This window comes from Monodelphis domestica, chromosome 1 (assembly GCF_027887165.1).
Source record: "Monodelphis domestica isolate mMonDom1 chromosome 1, mMonDom1.pri, whole genome shotgun sequence".
Taxonomy (NCBI): Eukaryota; Metazoa; Chordata; class Mammalia; order Didelphimorphia; family Didelphidae; genus Monodelphis; species Monodelphis domestica.
Window position 1 is genome coordinate 247,001,014 of NC_077227.1, and position 19,734 is coordinate 247,020,747.

The window sequence follows — 19,734 nt, forward strand, 5'->3', positions numbered from 1 at the left end:
GACTTGAATTCCATTTAAATAATAGATAAGATTTGGATAGATGAGGTAGAATGGTCAGATGGCATTCCATCATAGAGTACATGAGTGTCATAGAGGTAGAAATGAGCATGTTTTGTATAGAAGGGAGAGTAAGGAGCTCATTCCTGACTTTGTCCCTTCCCTCACACACATTGATCCAACCAGTTGTAAAATAATATTTATTCTTCTTCTATAATATCTCTTAACATCTGTTCCCTTATTACCACTCACATAGCCATTACACTCATTTAGGCTAGTCTATTGTTTTCTTGTTTAAACCCTTAACTTCTTTCTCAAAATGGATACTACATATTGATTCCAAAGCAGATCAGTAAGGGCTAGATAACTGGGGTTAAGTGATGTGCCCAGGATCACACAGCCAGGAAGTATCTGAAGGCAGATTTAAACCCAGAACCTTCCATCTCCAGACCTGACTCTCTATCCACTGAGGCACCTAAATGTCCCTTACCTGATTATTGTAATAGCCTCCTAATTGTTCTCCTTGCCTCAAGTCTCTTCTCTTTCCAATCCATCCCCAAAGTTGGCAAAGTAATATGTCTAAAGTGCAGGTCCGATGAAGTTTTTCCTTTACTCGGGTAATTCTAGCAGCTTCCTATTACTTCTAGAATCAAATACAAACTACTCTTTTAGGCACTTTTAAAGATTTTCACAACATAACTTCAAAATGCCTTTCCAGACTTATTATATATTATTTCTACTTGATGTACTCTTGGATCCTACTAGTGTTTCTCACATGTGACACTCCAACTTCCATATTCCTGCCTTTGTATCCCAGGCTTGTTCCCATGCCTGAAATGAATTAATTTCCTCCTTACCTCTGCCTCTTAGAATTTCTAATTTTCTTTAAAGCTCACCTCAAATACTAGCTCTAGCTTGAGGACTTTCTGATCCCTCAAATGCTAGTACCTCCCTGAAAAACTATCTTGCACTAGATTTGTGTGTGTGGCTGTGTGTGTGTCTGTGTATTTGTGCAAATGTTGTACATGTTGCCTAACACTATAAAATATAAGGCTCAGGAAAGCAAGGGCTATTCTTTTTAGATTTTTATCTCCAGAACCCTGAATAGTACCTGTCAGTCAATCCACAAACATTTATTAAGCACTTAATAAATAAGTACTAGGGATTCAAAGAAAGGTAAAAAATATTCCCTACTCTTAAGGTGCTCACATTAAAATGTGTGAGATAATATACAAACAGCTAGGTACCACCCAGATAGATAAATAGATTGGTAGTTAGCTAGTGTATATTTATCTGCATATTATATACATATGTGTATATATGTACGTGTTGTATATATACACACATGATCAATTGGAGATAATCAATGGAGGGAAGGCATGAAGATTAGATGCTTCAGAAATATTTCTTGATGGATCATCCTAACTAGAGCTGAGGGTGAATGTTTGTGATGGGTATGAAATAAGTTTGAAGGCCAGATAATGAATGATTTTAAAAATCAGACTGAGAAGTTTAGATCCCAAATGGTAGAAGAAATAGTGTATTACAGAGGGAAGAATTCTACATCAGCAATCCAAAGATCTAAATTCTAAGCCCAGCTCTACCACTAATTAGCAGCACTGCCTTGGGCAAATAAATTCCTTCTTTCTTCAGTTTCTTCAACTGTAACATGAAGGGGTCAGACTATTTGGTCCAAAATCTCAAGATTCTATTTTTTTTAATCCATTAGAATTTTTCTAAACAGGGTTGTGTAAGGATGAAAAGAATACTTAAGGAAGATTTTCAAAGAATTGGTTAGAGGAAGACAAAGTAGAGTTATGTAGGTTGTCTAGGTATGGCTGTCAATAAACTAGATACAGTTGAATTAAGACCAAGAAACTTATAGAACAACAGAAATTGGAATGACATTTTGAGGGAAAGGGTGAAATAATGCATTTTATTTTAGACATATTGAATTGAGGTAATAGAAGAAGATTCCAATAGAAATAGAAATTTCCTTTAGACGGCAAAGGATATGAAATTGGAACTTGGCCAGATATATATTTGGGAGTCTCCAGCATAGAGGTTAAAGTTGAAGCTGTGAGAATGTAAAATTTTAAGAGACTACAAAGAGAGAAAAGCAGAGAATCTTAGGGATAGCATATTTAGAGGGCAGAACTAAAGAAGGAAAAAGAGAATTAAAGAGGCAGAAGGAGAACTGGAATAGTATTATATCAGTCAGGCAAAGAGAAGAGTGTTTCAAGAAGACAAGTGTGCTCCAAAGTGTCAAATACAACAAAGAAGTGAAGAAGAATGAAGACAAAGAAAAGGCAATATCCAAAGTGGATTATATCTAGCATCAAAGAAATCATAGATAATTTTTGAGATTATAGTTACAACACAGTAATGGGATCAGGAAGGAGATGTTAAAGATGGAGTAAATAAAAAAGATATTCATTCCTAAAGTTTAGAAGTGAAAGGTAGGAAGGTATTTGATGTTAACTAAAAGACACCAAAAGATCAGATTAAAGATTTCCAATATAGAAGAAACATGTGCATATTTGGACCAGAAAGAGAGAGAGAATACCATTTATCCTTCATTTGACTTCCTGGGAAAGAGAATTTTCTCAAAAGGAACACAGAACACTAATCTCCCAAACTATGTTCTCTGGCTAGCTGGTTGGTACTTTCTTAAATGTATGGGTGGACATACGTAAATGTAGGGTAAAGTTGAGGTTGGAAAATAGTGTCCCTAGGTGTCTTACAAAATGATCTAGAATAAATCATCATAGCCTTATTACTGAATAGGAGGGTAACTATAACCAAAATTAAGCTTTAATAATTTATGTATCCATTGCGCTAACCTACACAGGAAGCCAAGTCATTATATCCCAATAAAAATTAGTTACTTCAAAAGAAAACAGACTGAAGGTCACAGAAAGTCTATAAAAAAAGCAAGTAGTTTGGGAAGAAAATGGAGCTATTAATATAGAATAGTTAAGTTTTGAGGACCAGGCAGATGGCTTACAACTTGGATGATCCAGGCATCTTGTTGGGGCTGAGAATCAAAACATGAGATGAGATGACTTTGATAGGTTGTTTTCTGTTGTATCTTGGAGGTCATCCTAGTCCAATCTCATCATTTTCAGATGAGGCAATTGAAGCTGTCAACTAGAAAAAACACAGAATTATTAAATAGTCAAAATCACTCTTTAATCAAGGGAAAAGGGGTTAGCTACTAAGTGCGACAACAGAGCTGCTCCTAGAGACTGCACAGAGTCTGGACATTCTGGTCACTGAGCCCTGGGAGTGCCACCGACTCAGGATGGACTTCAAGGAACAAAAGAATTTGGGGAACCTATATACCATTTGGGGAGTCCAGGGGCTGGGAAAGATGATTGAAGTCACTATAGCTACAAGGAAAATGGGAGTATTCAAACTACACTGTCAGGATACAATCAAGCTTGGGAAAAGAATCATAGCTAGAGGCTAGGGTGTAAGAGAAGGGGCTTCTTACAATAGATACTGAAGGATGGTTCCTGCTCAGGTGTGGATCTTCCTGGGAAAGGTTCTAATACAGTAGGGGAGACTACCTAAAACAAAGAGGGTCCTTAGCATATGCTTATCTCACCCAACCAGGATTCTCATTTCCCTGAGGGTCCCCTACTCAGTCTGAAACTTCTAACTTGGGATTCCCTTCAGGGTAGATTCCCATGGGAACAGGGAACAAGTACAAGCTTTGGGGTCTCCAATCTACAAGCTAAATCTGAAAATTGGGGTTCATCAGATCCCACTAGGCCATAAGTTTGGGATTCCTAAATTCCATGTTGACAAAGCCTCTGTGGGATATATTTTTTTTTTTTTAGTTTTCCTGTGTGTGTGTGTGTGTGTGTGTGTGTGTGTGTGTGTGTGTGTGTGTGTGTGTGTGTGTGCAGTGTAGCAGTATCATGGAAAGAATTTTCCACTTGGAGTCAGACGAACTACTTTCAAATCCAAGCCCTGATACTTATTACCGTATGACCTTGGGGAAATCAGTTTACTCCTCTGGGGACTCAATTTCGTCATCTATAAAATGTGTTGGATTGGTGTGTCCTCCACAAATCCCTCCAACTCTAAAGTATGGTCTTTTAAATAGAAAACTCTCACCTCAAACTCCTCCCAGGCATTTACCAGTTTCCTCTTTTCAGTTCACACCTGTCTATTCAAATAAACTTAAAAAAAAAGGCAGGAATGAAAACACAAAAACTTTTAAACTGACCCTAAAAAGCAGCCTCTGCTGAGGTAGTTTTTATGTTGACACATGTTCTAGAGTATGACTGGCAAGTGTCATCCTGCTACCGCAGTATCAGCTCAGGTAAGAAAAGTAAAAAGCATGTGTGCGTATGTTCTGTGAGCTTAATATATTTCAGATATTCAGTTTTCTGCCGTTTGACATGTTATTTTAACCCCCATCTTACCCAACCCCAACACATTCTGGGATCAGGTAGAATTATTCACCAAAGAAAAGGGCCCGGCCTCTATCAGGGAAGATCCGGTCCTTCCCAGCAACATTTAAACCAGCACCTTGCTCAACACCTTTAAACCAAGGTTCAACCTGTACTACATTTCCCAAGAGGCCTGAGCGAGGAGGTTCACGACAAGGCATTATGGGTATCGTAGTTTAAGTACGTATCCGCACTTTTGCCTTTCTTTTTATCTCACGATGCCTCGCCCTAGCTTTGTTGAGACTCGTAGCCGCCAATTAGCTGGGGCCATGTCGGCGCGGCCGTGGCCCAACTAAGGAGGCCAGTGTGCAGGGCGGCACGCCACGATTGGTGGTTGGTTGACCCTGTGAGGCGGGACGAAATGGAGGGCGGAGCGGCTACAGTGATTGGCTGAGACATTCGACAGGCCTGGATCAGGATTGGCTACGAGCTAGGGTTGAGGGGAGGGACCGGAGGGAGGGTGCTCCAAGTAGCCGGAGCAGGAAGCCGGGCGACAGCGGCTGATCCCGTAGCTGAGGAGGCAGCAGAGGCGACAACGAAGACACTACTGTTGACGGGAGGGTGGCATCGGCACTTCGGCCCCGGCGGCGGCGGCGGTGGCGGCAGCAGGATGAGCGTCCGGGTCAGGCTGGCCCTGCTGCTCTATGGGGCGCTCCTGGTCTGCGGCGCGGTGTGGGCGGCTTCGGGTCAGTACCCGCCCCCCTGCTCTGGTCTGAGCTGAGGGACTCCGGGGCCGCCGCCTCTGCCTCCTTCCCCCTCTCCGAGGCCCGGCCTGGGCCGGGAGAGAGACCCATAAAGAAGGCCGGGCCGGCGGCGGGATAAGGACCCCCTCTCAATCGGTCCCGGCCCATCCCAACCCCCGCCTGGAGGGTTCCGTCCTCACGCGCTCCCCCAACCCTGTCACTCCTACCAAGGCTTCGGTTAAGCTGGGTTGGGAGCACTTCGGGCTTGTAGGGGAGTAGAGGGACTGGTGGTTTAGGGGACTTGAGAGAGGGGGCATGTCCTAGAAGAGGCTGGAAATGGAGGCCTTCCCGACGCACCTCCCCCCCCACACACACACACGCACACCCACCCACCCACCTACATAAACACCTCACCCATCTTGTCTCTACAGCTGGCTAGGGACCCCTGCAAGCCCTACTCCACTGACTCTTGGACTGAAGAGGAGTAAGAGAAAAGCTTATGTGCCTGCCCTTTCCTCGGGCCCTGCCTTAAGCACTAAGAATACTCCAGAAGTCAGAGCATCCCACAGTTTGGGTTTCCAGATTCTATTTAGCTTGTGCTTTATGAACTGTCACTGGAGAAAGGGGACACCTAGTTTTAAGTAGTTAATATTGTATTTGGAGACTTATCATATGCATTGGCCTCCATTGTACTCTTATATTTTGGGGTTGTTGTCCTTGTTATCTGTTATTGCCTGAAAAAGTGGCTGGAGGATTGGATTAGGAATGGCTTCAGGTTTGTTTATGGTCAGGTTTAAGGAAGAAATTAGTTAAGAAAGGGTGGCAAATAGCTTTTGATATTTTGAGATTTGGCACCAAAAAAAGATGTCCTAAAAGGAATGTAATGTCATTTGATTTGGTTTCTGAATTTAGAGTTATTGTCATTTTTTTGTGCCTTTTCTTTTAATGTGTATATCTACTTTGGGGCCTTAATTGGAATTTGGAATGCTTTTCAAGACTTTTCCTCAGCTACCCCCTCTAAAAGACCTTCTTAGCTTCTGAAAGTGTTTCTTGCCCAAACCAGAGCACGGTAATGCTAGAATTTTCATCAGTGTCCATAAATAGATCATACTAATAATAACTAAAATCTATATAGTGCTCCATATATTTTGTCTTTTTTTTTAACCTCAAAAAGAATGTTTTTCTTATCTTCTGCAAGAGGTTGACCAAGTGATTATTTGGACCTCCGAATATCTGGCCTAATTCAGAATTGTTGCATTCCCTTGATTGTTCTGCTTCTAAAATGAAAGTTCCCATTTTAAAATTCTATTATTGGTAACTTACATAGTTTGATGTCTTTCGTTTTTAAAACTGACAACATGTTGACCCATTGCCATTATTAGGACAGGCTTTGAGTTGTTTTTCAAATGATGATAGATTTTCATTAAAAACTAGGTCTTGCCTTGGAAATCTTTGATCAAATGGAGTAGGGTTGTCAGGCAATACATATTTATCTAACACTTAGTATATGCTAGGCACTATGCTAGGCTAGAGGGAAACAAGAAAGGCAAAAAAAATAGTCTCTGCCCTCAAGGAGCTTACATCATAATAGGGGAGACAACATATAAATTACTATGTACATACCAGATTACAAGTAACAATCTGACTATATTGTTGAACTCTGGTTTAACTGATACTAACCCTGGAATGCTACATTCTGTAACATTGCATCTATTTGAACAGGTTGATTTTTCAGTAAATGTTTTGTTCCTACTCATAACATAAGCTGGCAGCCAGCATTTAAAACCATGACATTTGTGTCATGGAAGGGAAGGGATCTTGGAAACTAGTGTCCACCTCACTCATTTTACAGATAAGGAAATTGAAGCCTAGAAAAGTTAAATGACTGATCCAAGATCATACAAGTAGTAAGTTTCACAGCTTGGATTCAAACTAAGGTTCTTTGATTCTAAATTCCTTTTTCTTCCTACTAAACCACACAGCTTTTACATGACAGTTACATAATTTTCTTAACATGAAAGGGTATGTGACAGGTTAAAAAAATATACATATATGCTGGAAAGTAATTCACAAAATTCAGTTGGGTGCAAGGTAGTAAATGCTCTTAGAATAAGACTAAATCTTATAGACTTTCTTCATAGTAGACATTTTGATTACTTTTGCCTTTGATTTGTTTAAAATGCAGGTTTATATGATACTTTACCCTGTTTCAAAAGTTTAAATGCCAACACGTTGAAAAAAATATACCTACCTGTCGATAGTCTAATTTCAGTTTTCTGTTTTTGCTGGTTTTATTTCTAATTTGCTTTGAAGGATTAAAATACTGCTGTTATCTTGTATATGACACATATTTGGCAACATGATCAGTATTCAAAGGTTCATTTGTCATTTATAAATACTAGCTAAAATGTATTCAGAGATAAAAGTGGTTTTCTTCCATTTAGTTTTTTTTTAATAATACAAAATAATTGTAGGACAGATGGTCTTTTTTTCCTTCTTGAACTGCCACAGGCTCTGATAATTTATAGAGATATAGATAGCCTCATTTTAAAAATGAAAGCAACTTGTGAGTTATTTTTTGTTTGTTTCTATTGTTAAATGTTTCGGATTATTTCTAAATTGTATTTATAGATCAGCCCTTTACACTAGAGGCCAGTTAGCGAGGAGATTAAAATAATGTTTAACCAATTTCTCAAGTTTTAGACATCTAAGAGGTAGTATAGAACAATGAAAAGAGCATTGGCTCTAGAATCAGAGGAGTTGGTTCCAAATCCTGTTTTATTCTACAATCACTGTGGCTAAATTTCTTAACTTCTCTCTGAAAGTCAATAAGCAGTTATGAAGTCTCTACTATGTACCAGCACTGTGTTAAGCCCTGGGGTAAAGTCTGTTTCCCCTCATATAAAATGAAGAGGTTATACTCCATGGCTTGTGAGGGATCCTCAGTTTTAGAGCTGTGAATTAATGAAGCAGGATCTGTCTATGAAGTTGGGAGCTGTTAACTATGTTGTTGTTTTTAACTATTACAACAGTTTCCTTTGGATCATTATTTAAAAAAAAACAAAAACATGTTTTGTTTTCCAGAAGTATCTAATCTAAGATAACCTGCCTAAATAGCTTGTGTCAGTTGTGTACAACTCTTAATGACCCCCTGGACCATAGCTGTCCATGGGTTTTCTTGGCAAAGATACTAGAGTGATTTGCTATTTCCTTCTCCATTGGAGCTTTTTGTCAGATAGTCAAAGGTCAAATGACTTGCACAGGATCACACTGCTATGAGGTTTCTGAAGCTGGGTTTAAACTCAGATCTTCCTGACTCCAGGCCCAGTGCTCTACCTACTGAGCCACTAGCTGCCTCTACTGACTTTCTGAGATTTTTGCTTTATTATTTTATCTAGCTATATTTAAAGTAATTCATGAAATGATTTGCACTGTTCTACTAGTGATATTATTTTGTAATATTCCACGGAAATGGCTGAACCTCAAATCTAATTGCCCCTGTCACAAATAAACAGCAGAAACTATAAAACCTGCATAAATTCTGAGAGTTCAGAACAGGGTCCTAGGAAATGTTGCTGCGTATTATCTATGGAATATACAGCAGAGGCTCCCAGAATAATTTTCCAGAAAAAGAAACTGAGACCCCAAAAGGGAAAGTAACTTGCTGCTAACATAGCTACCAAGTAGCAGAGCTAGGGTTTGAATAGATTCCAAAAAAATGTTAATACTTTTTATATTAGATTTATATCCTGACTGCCCCCTCCTCCAAAGTGCTATCATTAACCCTTCTATCATCCCTATGACAGGAAAGAACAGTGGTATCCTATTTTTTTTACATAGTAGGGAACTTAACCAAGATCAGTGGTATACAAAGAATGGACAGATTGCTTTTTACTACATTATTTAGTTTATCTCTCCTTTCTTTTTAAAGTTGGTATTTTAATTTATTTGACAAATAGATTAAATTGTGATCACTTTTCTGTGAAACCATATCAACAGTGGTATGCTACTTTGCTAAATGATTTTAAAATGTAAATTTTCCTTTTTGTCAAAGGAAAATTACATTTAAAAAAGAACCTAAACTCTTACCTATAATGAAAGATATACTATCATGGATGTGATGATATTGAGTGTAAAATCCATAAGTATTAATTGAGTACTACTAACTTATGCCCTAACCTTTTTTATTCTTTGATCTAAGTTCTGATTAATTATGATCTTGAAAAACTAATAATATGGAATCCCTTTAATTAATCATCCAAAGCATTGTCTTTTTATGATCCCACTTTTAAAAGAAACTCCAATAGTTTCTTTCCCCCTTTGAACATATAATATCAAAAATTAACAAGTGACTCATTCATCATCATAACAGAATGTCTACTTGTTTCAAAAAGAAAATAGCTTATGCTTTGTGAATAGTCTTAACATTACCATCTGGAGTATATATTTCTTTCCAGGTTTTAGTAAATGGGTTAAGATCTGTCAATATTTTCTTTACCTGAAACCTGTTGGTACTTAGTTGTTTCTAAAAAGAGTTTCTGTGCATATGATGCAATAGGAATGAAATCTGGTAACTGAAACTACCATGTATTCTTGTATTCATAAACAAATTTTCTCATTGTTAACTCCTTGTATTTAGTTCTTACTAACTTTTCCCCCATCCTATTGATAAGTATAATTCATTTTAAAGTATATTAACCATCATAAAATATGCATAATAAATATTTGTTGAAAAAGTAGAAGGAAATATGTATAAAGGAAATATACATATTTATAAGGGAATACCCAAAAAGTTGACTAAAAAGTTTGAAAAATACAGATAATATATTTGTATGCAAAGTACTACTTTTATGTTTCATAGATAAGGGAATCACTTCATAATCAGGCAAGAAGCATCATAGAAATATGTATAAACAACAGATTACTTGAAATACATATTTTAGGAGTTAAAGGCAACAAGTTATAGTGATTAACTTTTTGTTTTTAAATATAAAGAAACAAAATAACTGTAACTTGCTGTGGTCACATATAACTAAAATTATCACTAATTATTGATCAAATGATACATGTAAACATAAAATTTAGACATTTAAGAATATGTATCTTGAAAGTTTTCTTTCCTTTGGTGGGTGAAAAGGTGAATATATTCATGAGCTTGCCAAAAAGTAATGTATTTTAAATGAGAAGCTTAGATGGAAAGAAAATATTTGGGCTTCCCCACCTTCATCCTTTTATTAAGCCCATTGTTTTTGTTTTATTTTTAAATTTTACCTTTGGAATAATTTGAGGAGAAGTCAGCTTGAAATTTGGGGGGAGAGAACATTTAATTTTTGCAAATTGATGACTATATTATCCATGTGTTATATAAGTAGTAGGACAAAAACAGGTTGTCATAAAATGAGAACAATAACCATCACTTAATGCTAGTTTCATAATTATATTTTACATATCATAAACCTCAGTTATTCAGACTTGTCCAGCTAGTTTATTCAAGGAAAATATTAACACCATGGAGTAGAGTGGCACATATTTATAGTACATAATGGGATATGTATCTTCAAGTAGACTAAGTTTATAACAAGAATTGCCTCTTGTAAACACTCTGCTTTTGATACCTCAGGCCTAAGGACTATTGCCTTGTAGAACTTCAGAGCAATTTTTTCTGAACTAATTTGACTGTGGAACATTTGGGAGTTTAAAATATTTTGATGGGAGCCTTAACTGTTGGTTACTGGGGAAATAAGAGGAGTTTAGTATGATCTGGAAATAAAGAAATGAAAATTTTCTGTTAAATATTTTGATAAATAATAGTTAATATTTTTATTGGGAAAATATTGATAGAATGAACTTTTGGTGTGCTCTCAGAACATGGCATCGTAGAGAGTCATAGTTCTATGGAAAGTAGTTTGTGGATTTCTGGAATTTGGGAATTGCATTGGAAGAAAGAAGAAATGACAGCTTTGATAACAACTTTTAAATTTGTATTGGGGTTGGCTTTTGAAGTCCCATTTGTTCATCTTATACCAAGATTTCTAAAAGTAATCAAAAGATGTTGTCCAGCTGGTCAAGACTAGTTTAAGTCTATTTAGAGAAGAACCTCATACTGAAAACTCCTGTTTGTTTTTGTCCGTTTTTCTGGGCAAGGAAAATGGATGTTTTGGTTAGACAGTGAACCTTTGCTTGTTGGTTACATAAGAGCAGGAGGGAAAACTGTAATAACTGAAGGAAGCAAAAAGTAGCAAGAAAACTTAGGGAAGAATTGTCAGACAAACCAAAGCAATCAGTCTGAATCAAGAAGCAAGTGCTATTTCTCCTCTACTGGAATTATTACTTTTTTAAAACAGACTATTGATTTCTTAATAAAGAGACTAACAGCAAATCTCTGTAGGATGTTAAGTGGGTTACTGTTTATTACCAGCTTTTGGTTCTGCAATAGTAGAGTCTAGAACACAATGAGTAAAAGTCTGCTTTTCTTAGTTGTTTAGTGAGTCCCATATCTTTGCAAATAGAACTGTGAAACTCTGTATACAGTTATCTGTATTTTAAAAATCATCTCTATTTTAAAACATTTTTGTATCATCTTTATTCTCCCATATTTATATTTAGTCATCAAATATTCATGCATATGGTTCCTAAATATATAGTTATACTTTATAGCCTTAATCTTTAAATTCTAGTTTTATGTTGCTGATTACCTGATGGATATCTCTACCTGCATATCCCAAAAGTTCATCTTATCTTAATTTTATTTAAGATGCTATCGTTCTTTGAATCACCTACATGTGCCACATCTAAATCATTCTTGATTTCTTCTACTTCCTTCCCTGAACCCTATATGCAAGAAATTGCCCATTCTTGCCAATTCTACCTCCCAAGTCTTTGACATCCATCCCCTTATCTCCTCTAGACTACATCAGCCCTCTATAATTACAACATAGCCTCCTAATTGAGCTCCCTGATTCTGGTCTCTCCACTCTTCAATTATAGTCATATCTGAGTATGCCATTCCTGTGCTCCAGAAACTTCAGTGGCACCCCCATTGCCTCCAGTATAAAATGCAAATCCATCCTAATAGTTTACAGCTTTCCTTTGTCTAGTTTCCACCTTGTTTACTTGATTTCATATTGTTCTCCTTCATTCTACTTATAGACAAACCAGCCTATTAGTTATTCCCCAAACTCAACATTTCATTTTCTGTCTCTGCAACTCCAGTTGATTTCATTAATAAACATGTTGCCTTTTTTCAAGGCTCAGCTCAGATGCTATATCCCACCAAAGCTTTCCCTGGCTTATCTACCCCACCTAATGCACCCCAGTTTGTTAATGCTTTCTCCTTCCAGAAATGACTTTGTATTTATTTATCTGTGTACATATTATATTCCTTGGTAGAATGCAGTCTATTTGATAGCATAGACCATTTTGATTTTGTTTGGTTTTTGTGTCCCTAGCATTTAGCACAATGCCTTAAACATAGGAGGTATTTAACAATTTGTTCAATTGTTGAAGTGTCTAGTTTTTGAAATGTGCTTTGTTAGTTTGTCAGAAGAAAGATATAATTCTATCTTGAGAAACAGTTGCTGATAAATTTAAAAAGTAGTAAAATACTGAAAAAGGAAGATAATTTTATGCCAGAGTGGAAAAAAAAGAGGCACAAAGTCAAGGAAGTTAATTCTATGAACATCTTGATTTTTACAGCCTTACACACTCATATTCCAATTTGTATTGTATTGATCTTATAAATATCACCCTTAAAGGTAGACTGTGTGCTTTGAAGGCAGGACTATGTCTTATTTTTGAGACCAGATCCTTCTGCCCCCAGGATCCAGTACTTTGCGCTGCACTTAGTTGGCACTTGATAAATGTTAGAATGAGTGAAAAATTAATGATTTGTTAGGCAGGATATGTAGGAAATAATGATATCTAACCAGAGGAACTCTTATGACTTTTGTCTTACTACTTTCTTGGTGATGAGATTCCTCTTCTGGAATAATAAACATTGGCTGAATAAATTAATTTTAACAGTCCCTGGTGTTGTGCTAAATATTGAATGAATTAATAATAAAGCATTTATTAAGTACTTACTATGTGCATGGCACTGTGTCAAGTGCCAGGGGTGCAAGTGCAAATAATGACAACTGCTATCCTCAAGAGGCTTATATTCTAATGGGGGAAATAACATAATGGGGAGCTAAAAGAATGTGGAATATATTGGAGGTATAAAGAAAAAGAAGATCTAGATTCTTTTCTCAAGGATTTTATTGTCTAGTAAAGGAAATTTGTGTGCCTCCCCCTCAGAACCGTAAAGCAAAATAGAACACAAGATATAGAGATGAGGTGCAGTGGCCCTAATAACAAGATCCAAAAAAAATTTCAACAAGGCTAGAATGAAGGTGTGAATATAAGAAAATCAAATCTAATGGGGATTAAGTTTTATTAAGAACCTACTTACTATGTGGGATGCATGAGGTGCAACTTGACATTAGAGTTACCTTTGGAAGCAGGACCATCTGGATTCAGTTCCTACTTTTGACACAAGAATGAATGAATGAATTTTTAAAATATTAAGTTCTTGCTATGGGCAAAGTACAATACTAAGTACTGTAAGTACAATTAATTATAGTTTGCTTTTGGATATCACTTTAAGGTTTGCAAATATCTCATTTTGCCCTCCCAACAATCCTAGGAAGAAGGTGCTATTGTTATTCCCATCTTATGACTGAAGGAACAGGCAGACAGAGGTTTAAGTGATTTTCCTAAAATTACACAGTAAGTCTCTGAGGCAGGATTTGGACTCTGCTCAAGTCCAGATCTCTACCCACTATGCCGTCCAGCTATCTAGGAAAGAAAGACATGGCCTTAGACACTTCCTAGCTCTGTGACCCTTAGCAAGTCACTTAACCCCCACTGTCTACTCTTACAGCTCTTCCACCTTGGAACCAATACACAATATTGATTCTAAGATGGAAAGTAAAAGTTTTTTTAAAAAGAAAAGAAAGACCAGTTTCTGTTGTCAAGATGCTGGCATTCTAATAGAGACTGCCTAATTGGAAAGTTTCTTCTTTAAGTTAGACAAAAAGATTCTGTGACTCTTGGCAAAATGGCATTTCCACTAATAAAATCTTATAATTTTCTGATATTGAATTGTTGACAATGCCTAGGACTGTAGTAACAAGAACTTCCTTTTCTGGAACTTCAGTGGCTGTGACTGTAGCCAGGCTGTATCTCCAGGGGGGTTACTTCCCTAGAAGACAGCTGCAGGTACTGGACTAGAAGCATTGCTATACCCAAGGATCTTAGTGTTTCAGGGTTCTGAGCTGTCTTCATCAGAGTCTGAGGGAAGATTGTGGGGGTGGTGGTAGTAGTTGTGTGATTTGCCTGCCATATGCTGGCTTCCATCTTTCCTTCAGAATGCATCTGTGTTTCATGAAACCAGACTGCCTACCAACATATTAACTTTATAACCCTGGGCAAATCACTTAAACTGGCAATATTCTGGTCAGCACTCTACAACTCTAAAATACAAAACATTTGCCTATCTACATCAGGGGGGGTTTCCTTATTGTGTGTTCTCTAAACCAAAGAAATTGTAGCATCTCCTTCCACCTCTCATTCACCCTCTCTTCATCCCCCCAAAAGTAGAGAATACATAAAGTACATTTATGTTCAAGGCATCAGGTACCCAAGTTATAGGATTGAACAGGCACAGCTCAACAAAAAATTAGCAAGAAAAAGGGTTTTAGTAGATTGTAAACCCAATACAATATGATAGTAAAAAAAAGCTTAAAATGCATTCATAGACATTTAGTTTCTAGAATGAGCAATGTGATTACTCATGCTCTGTGCCCAATCACAGCACATCTATAGTACTGGGTTTAGTTCTGGGGACCACATTTTAAGAAGGATGCTGGAGGCAGTTAAGTGGCTCAGTGAATAGAGAACCATACCTGGAGTTGAGAGGACCTGGATTCAAATGTGGCCTCAGATACTTTGTAGCCTTGTGATCCTGGGCAAATTGCTTAAACTCAATTGCCTAGCCCTTACTGTTCTTTTGCCTTGCAACTATTACTTAGCATCAAGGTCTAGATAGAAGGTAAGGATTTTTTTTAAAGGATGTCCTATATATCACTTTAAGGTTTTCAGATTGCTTTACATGTACTACGTCATTTGAACCTCACATAAAGTAGGTATCACAGATATTCTCATTTTAAAGATGAAGAAATTGAGCTGTAGAGATATTAAATGACTAAGATGGTCACATAGCTAAGTAAGTGTCATGACTCTTTTTCCAGTGCTCTATCCACAGATGCTTAGTTTGTTGAAGAGGAGACATTGGGGAGGAGTAGATAGGGGAGAGCGAGAGAATACAATAGCTAATGACAAATATTTGAAGGGACACATGTCTTATGGAAGATAGATTAGGACCTAAGGTCAGAACTAGAGTATGAGCAATAGATGGAATTTGCAATATGGCAAATTTAGATTTATTGTAAAAACACACACACACACACACTTAACAAATGGCTGTCCTCAAGATTTGACTTGTCTTGGTTATGCTTCCATGGACATTTTCACGTAAAAATTAGAGTGTCACTTGTCAAGGGTATCACAAGGGAGATTCTTGCCCAGGTACAGGCTGAATGAGCTGACCTCTCGGTTCCTTTCCCACTTTGAACTTAAGTGAGAAGAGATTCTGACTGGTAGGGTTCTCAGTGAGGCCTTCATGGCGGAAGTCACATTTTGATCTTGAAGGGTAAGAATTTAACCAAGAAAGATTAGCAAGAAGGATATTCCAAGCATATAGAACAGTGTGAGCAAAGGAACAGAGATGGGAAAGCACCGTAATTATTCAAAGGTCATTGAATAATTAAGTTTAGCTAGTGTGAAGCATATGTAGTAATGAAATAAAGTTGAAAGATAGGGTAGAAGCAGATTTTTGGAATGCCTTTAATGCCAGGATAAATTTTGTTAGAGCCCCTCAAAAGTTTTGAATCAGTTTATAGATGATCTTATGGAAATGGCATGTAGGGTGAATTAGCATGAGGGAGAAACTGGAGGTAGAGACTGAGTCCTCACAGTAGACAAATGGAAACCAATGAGAATTTGAACTATGGTGGTGGTAATGAGAATGAAAATGTACAGGAGGTAGTGTCAAGATGGATTGACAATACCCAAGTCCTGAATGGAGGGCGGCTTGGCAGAATTGTGGTACCCTTGACAGAATCAGAGTAGTCAGAAAAAGAACCGTATTGTAATGAAGGACTACTTCTGTTTTAGATAGATTTACCTAGGGCTATAGACAGGACAGTTGAGCTTCCCTAAGTAGTTGGGAATGTGATTCTGGAACTTGAAAGTTCATAACTAAAGAAAGGTTTTTTTAATCACCTGCATAGAGGTGAGAGTTGAAGAAAGTCATCAAAATCATTAAGAGAAAGGGGCTGAATGCCTGGGAAATGCTTATATTAAGGGAATAGGAGAAGGGAAAATACCAAAGAAAGAGACTGAGATGGAGTGGTTAAAAAGTTAAAACCAAGATGAGTGAGCCAAAAGAAGAAAGTATTGGGAGAGGAGAGAAGGACAGGAGATATAATGTCATTTGCTGCCAAAAAGGTCCAAGAAGGGAGAATTTCTGGGAAAGGCTATTGACTTTGACAGTTAAAAGTCAGTTTCATTGCAATAACCAGCTTAGAAGAAGCTTAAAAGTTGGTAGTGAAGAAATAGACCCAATTAGCATAGCTCACTCCTTCGTGAAATTTTGACAAAAAGGAAATGAGGAGCAGAATAGAAACTTATGGGGCAGCAGAGTTAAAGGAACCTTTTTTTAAAAAATGCTTTTATTTCATTCCAGGCTACCCACTTGAAATTCTTAATTATTTCAGGCACTGATTATCCAGTTTGTGGATACTGTTTTGACATACTTGTTAAATGTTTAACCTAGAAATTCCATAATTTTCCAGCAAGAAAGCTTATAATGATTGACTTTATTTAAACTTTCTTTACAGATGAAGAAGGAGGTCAGGATGAATCCTTAGATTCAAAGGTATGAACTAAACATCTTCACTATATATTTGCTGCTATTTAGCTAGTTTGTCAACAACAAGCATTTCTTATTTAACTACTATGAGCTTGGGGATGCAAAGAAAGGGTAAAAACAGTCTTTGCTTTCAAGAAGCTCATAGTCTAATGATAGAAACAACCTGCAGATAACTATTCGAAGCAAAATATGTAGAGGATAAGTGGAGGATCATTTGTTTTAATGATTTGCACAATACAACTAGAGAAGATATAAGGAATCTGCATTTATATATGACACCAGGACAAGACAAATGTCTTAAATGGAGCCAACAGTACAGAAGAGGTGTATTCTTTTCTGCAAACAAAAGTAAACTTTCCTTTTTTTAGAAATATTGGTCATTCTCTACTAGCAGCAAAGCAATGACCCAAGATAATTCTGAGGAACTTATGAGAAAGAATGCTATCCACATCCAGAGAAAGAACTGTAGGAGTAGAAACAGAAGAAAAACATTTGCTTGATCACATGGTTCAATGAGGATATGATTTGGGATATAGACTTTAAATGATCACTTGCAAATATTAGTAATATGGAAATAGGTTTTGAACAATGATACATGTAAAACCCAGTGGAATTGTTCTTTGGCTATGGGAGGGAGGAGGGGAAGGATAAGGAAAGAATATGAATCCTGTAACCATGGCAAAATAGTCTAAATTAATTAAATAAATAAATTTAAAGAAAAAAAAATATTGGTCATGGTAGTTCTACCTGAATTTTTAAAGCACTTACCATGTGGGAGGCATGAGATGTAGTTTGATCAATGGGTAGAGTCAACCTTGGAGTCAGGACTACTTGGATCCAATTACTGTCCAATCTGACACATAATTGAAAACATTTCTTAAAAGCATCTTTTTGTCTGAAGTCAAGTAACTGTACAGTTTTAGTAGGAATCAATTTCAATTCTATTTTATTTTTATCCTTTATATGTATTAATTTTTAAAATATTTTCTATTTCAAGTCACAAGCATTTTAAAAAATTAATCTTCCCCTCCCCAATACCTTTATCACTCAACTTTATTTGCTTTTTTAAAAAACCCTTATCTTCCATTTTAGAATCAATACTGTGTTTTGGTTCTAAAGCAGAAGAGTGTTAAGGGCTAGGCAATGGGGGTTAAGTGACTTGCCCATAGTTACACAGCTAGGAAGTGTTTGAGTCCATATTTGAACCCAGGACCTCCCGTCTCTAGGCCTGGCTCTCATTCCACTGAACCACCTAGCTTCCCCCTCCATCATTCAATTTTAAAAGAAAAAAACAAAACAAAACATAGCCCTCAGTACATAGCTACAAAGTCCAGAAAAACAAGTTTTCATATTTGCCACGTTTGAAAAAAATATATCCCGTTTTTGTGTCAATTTCATCACTTTTCTGTCAGAAGGAAAGTGTTAGGTTTCATCTTTATTCTTTCAGATTCATGACTTATCATTATGTTAATCAGAGTTATAACCTTTCAAAGTTATTTTTCTCTGTAATATTATTGCATAAATTGTTCCATTTTTGTTCATTTAGTTCAAAATCAGTTTATAAAGATCTTCCCAGTTTTCCAGAAATTATCCATTTCATCATTATCTTAAAATACAATCCTCCATTACATTCATTTACCACAAGATGTTCAGCTCTTTCCCAATAACTAAGGACAACTCCAACCCCTTAGTGATGACCAAAGTGCTATTAATATTTTTTCCAAAATGTTTTTCATATGTCACTTTTCTAATACATAGAACACTTATATTAGCCATATCTTTTAAAAAATACATTTCAGAATAGACATATGAAAGCACTTTAGTTTATAAGTCATTAACAGAAAGTTGAAATGGAGTAGAAAAGTTTATTTTACTGCTGTTTGAGGAAATAAATAGTTTTGGAGAAAAGTTATTTTAACTTATTAGAAGAAGAAATATTATTTTGCTGTCAATTAAAAGGTGCTAGTAAATATAAAGGATCCTAAAGGAAATTAGCCAAAAAGATGGCTCAAAGGAGTAACACTCCCTTCTAAATTTAAGTTAATAAAACCTATCAGATTAGTCTAACTATAACATATGCCAAATATGCACTACACACCTGAAAAAGAGACCTTTGAAGTGAAAACATATCAATATACACTAGAAAATAATTTCATGAAATCAATGTATTAAAAATATATTTACAGTGAAACTTTTGTTTGACTTTTCTCAGACTTCCTTGCCATCAGAAGAAACAGTAAAAGATCATGCCACAGCAGCCCGAGTAGTAGCTGGTCAGATCTTCATTGACTCAGAAGAACCAGAATTAGAATCCCCTGCCAAAGAGAAGAGCTTCAAGAACCAAGAGGCAGATGTTGAAAGTATTATAGAAGAAACCAGCTCCCTAGAAATGCCAAATCTAGAAAACAAGGACTTGGAAGAAAGTGAAGAAGTATTGAAATCAGGTATAAAGTTGCTTTCCAAAGGTTTTTCTCCTGATTTAGAAAGCAGAATAGATTTGCTTATGTTTTAAATAACTAAAAGAATTTTTGCAGGGGTAAAGGGGGTGTTGTTTGTTTGT

The 19,734-nt window shown here is 36.7% G+C and overlaps 1 protein-coding gene across 2 annotated transcripts in view; it reads left to right on the forward strand.

Moving 5' to 3' along the window:
* The first annotated feature begins 4,664 nt into the window (after positions 1-4,664).
* Positions 4,665-19,734, forward strand: part of SEL1L (SEL1L adaptor subunit of ERAD E3 ubiquitin ligase) — a 75,546-nt gene continuing 60,476 nt past the window's right edge. The window contains exons 1-3 of one of the 2 annotated variants that reach the window (XM_007472690.2): positions 4,665-5,146; positions 17,143-17,180; positions 19,387-19,618. In XM_007472690.2, coding sequence (XP_007472752.2) covers positions 5,071-5,146; positions 17,143-17,180; positions 19,387-19,618 — 346 coding nt within the window. In that variant the 5' untranslated portion in view covers positions 4,665-5,070. The remainder of the gene's footprint in view (positions 5,147-17,142; positions 17,181-19,386; positions 19,619-19,734) is intronic. The other variant, XM_007472689.3, reaches the window with a different exon arrangement.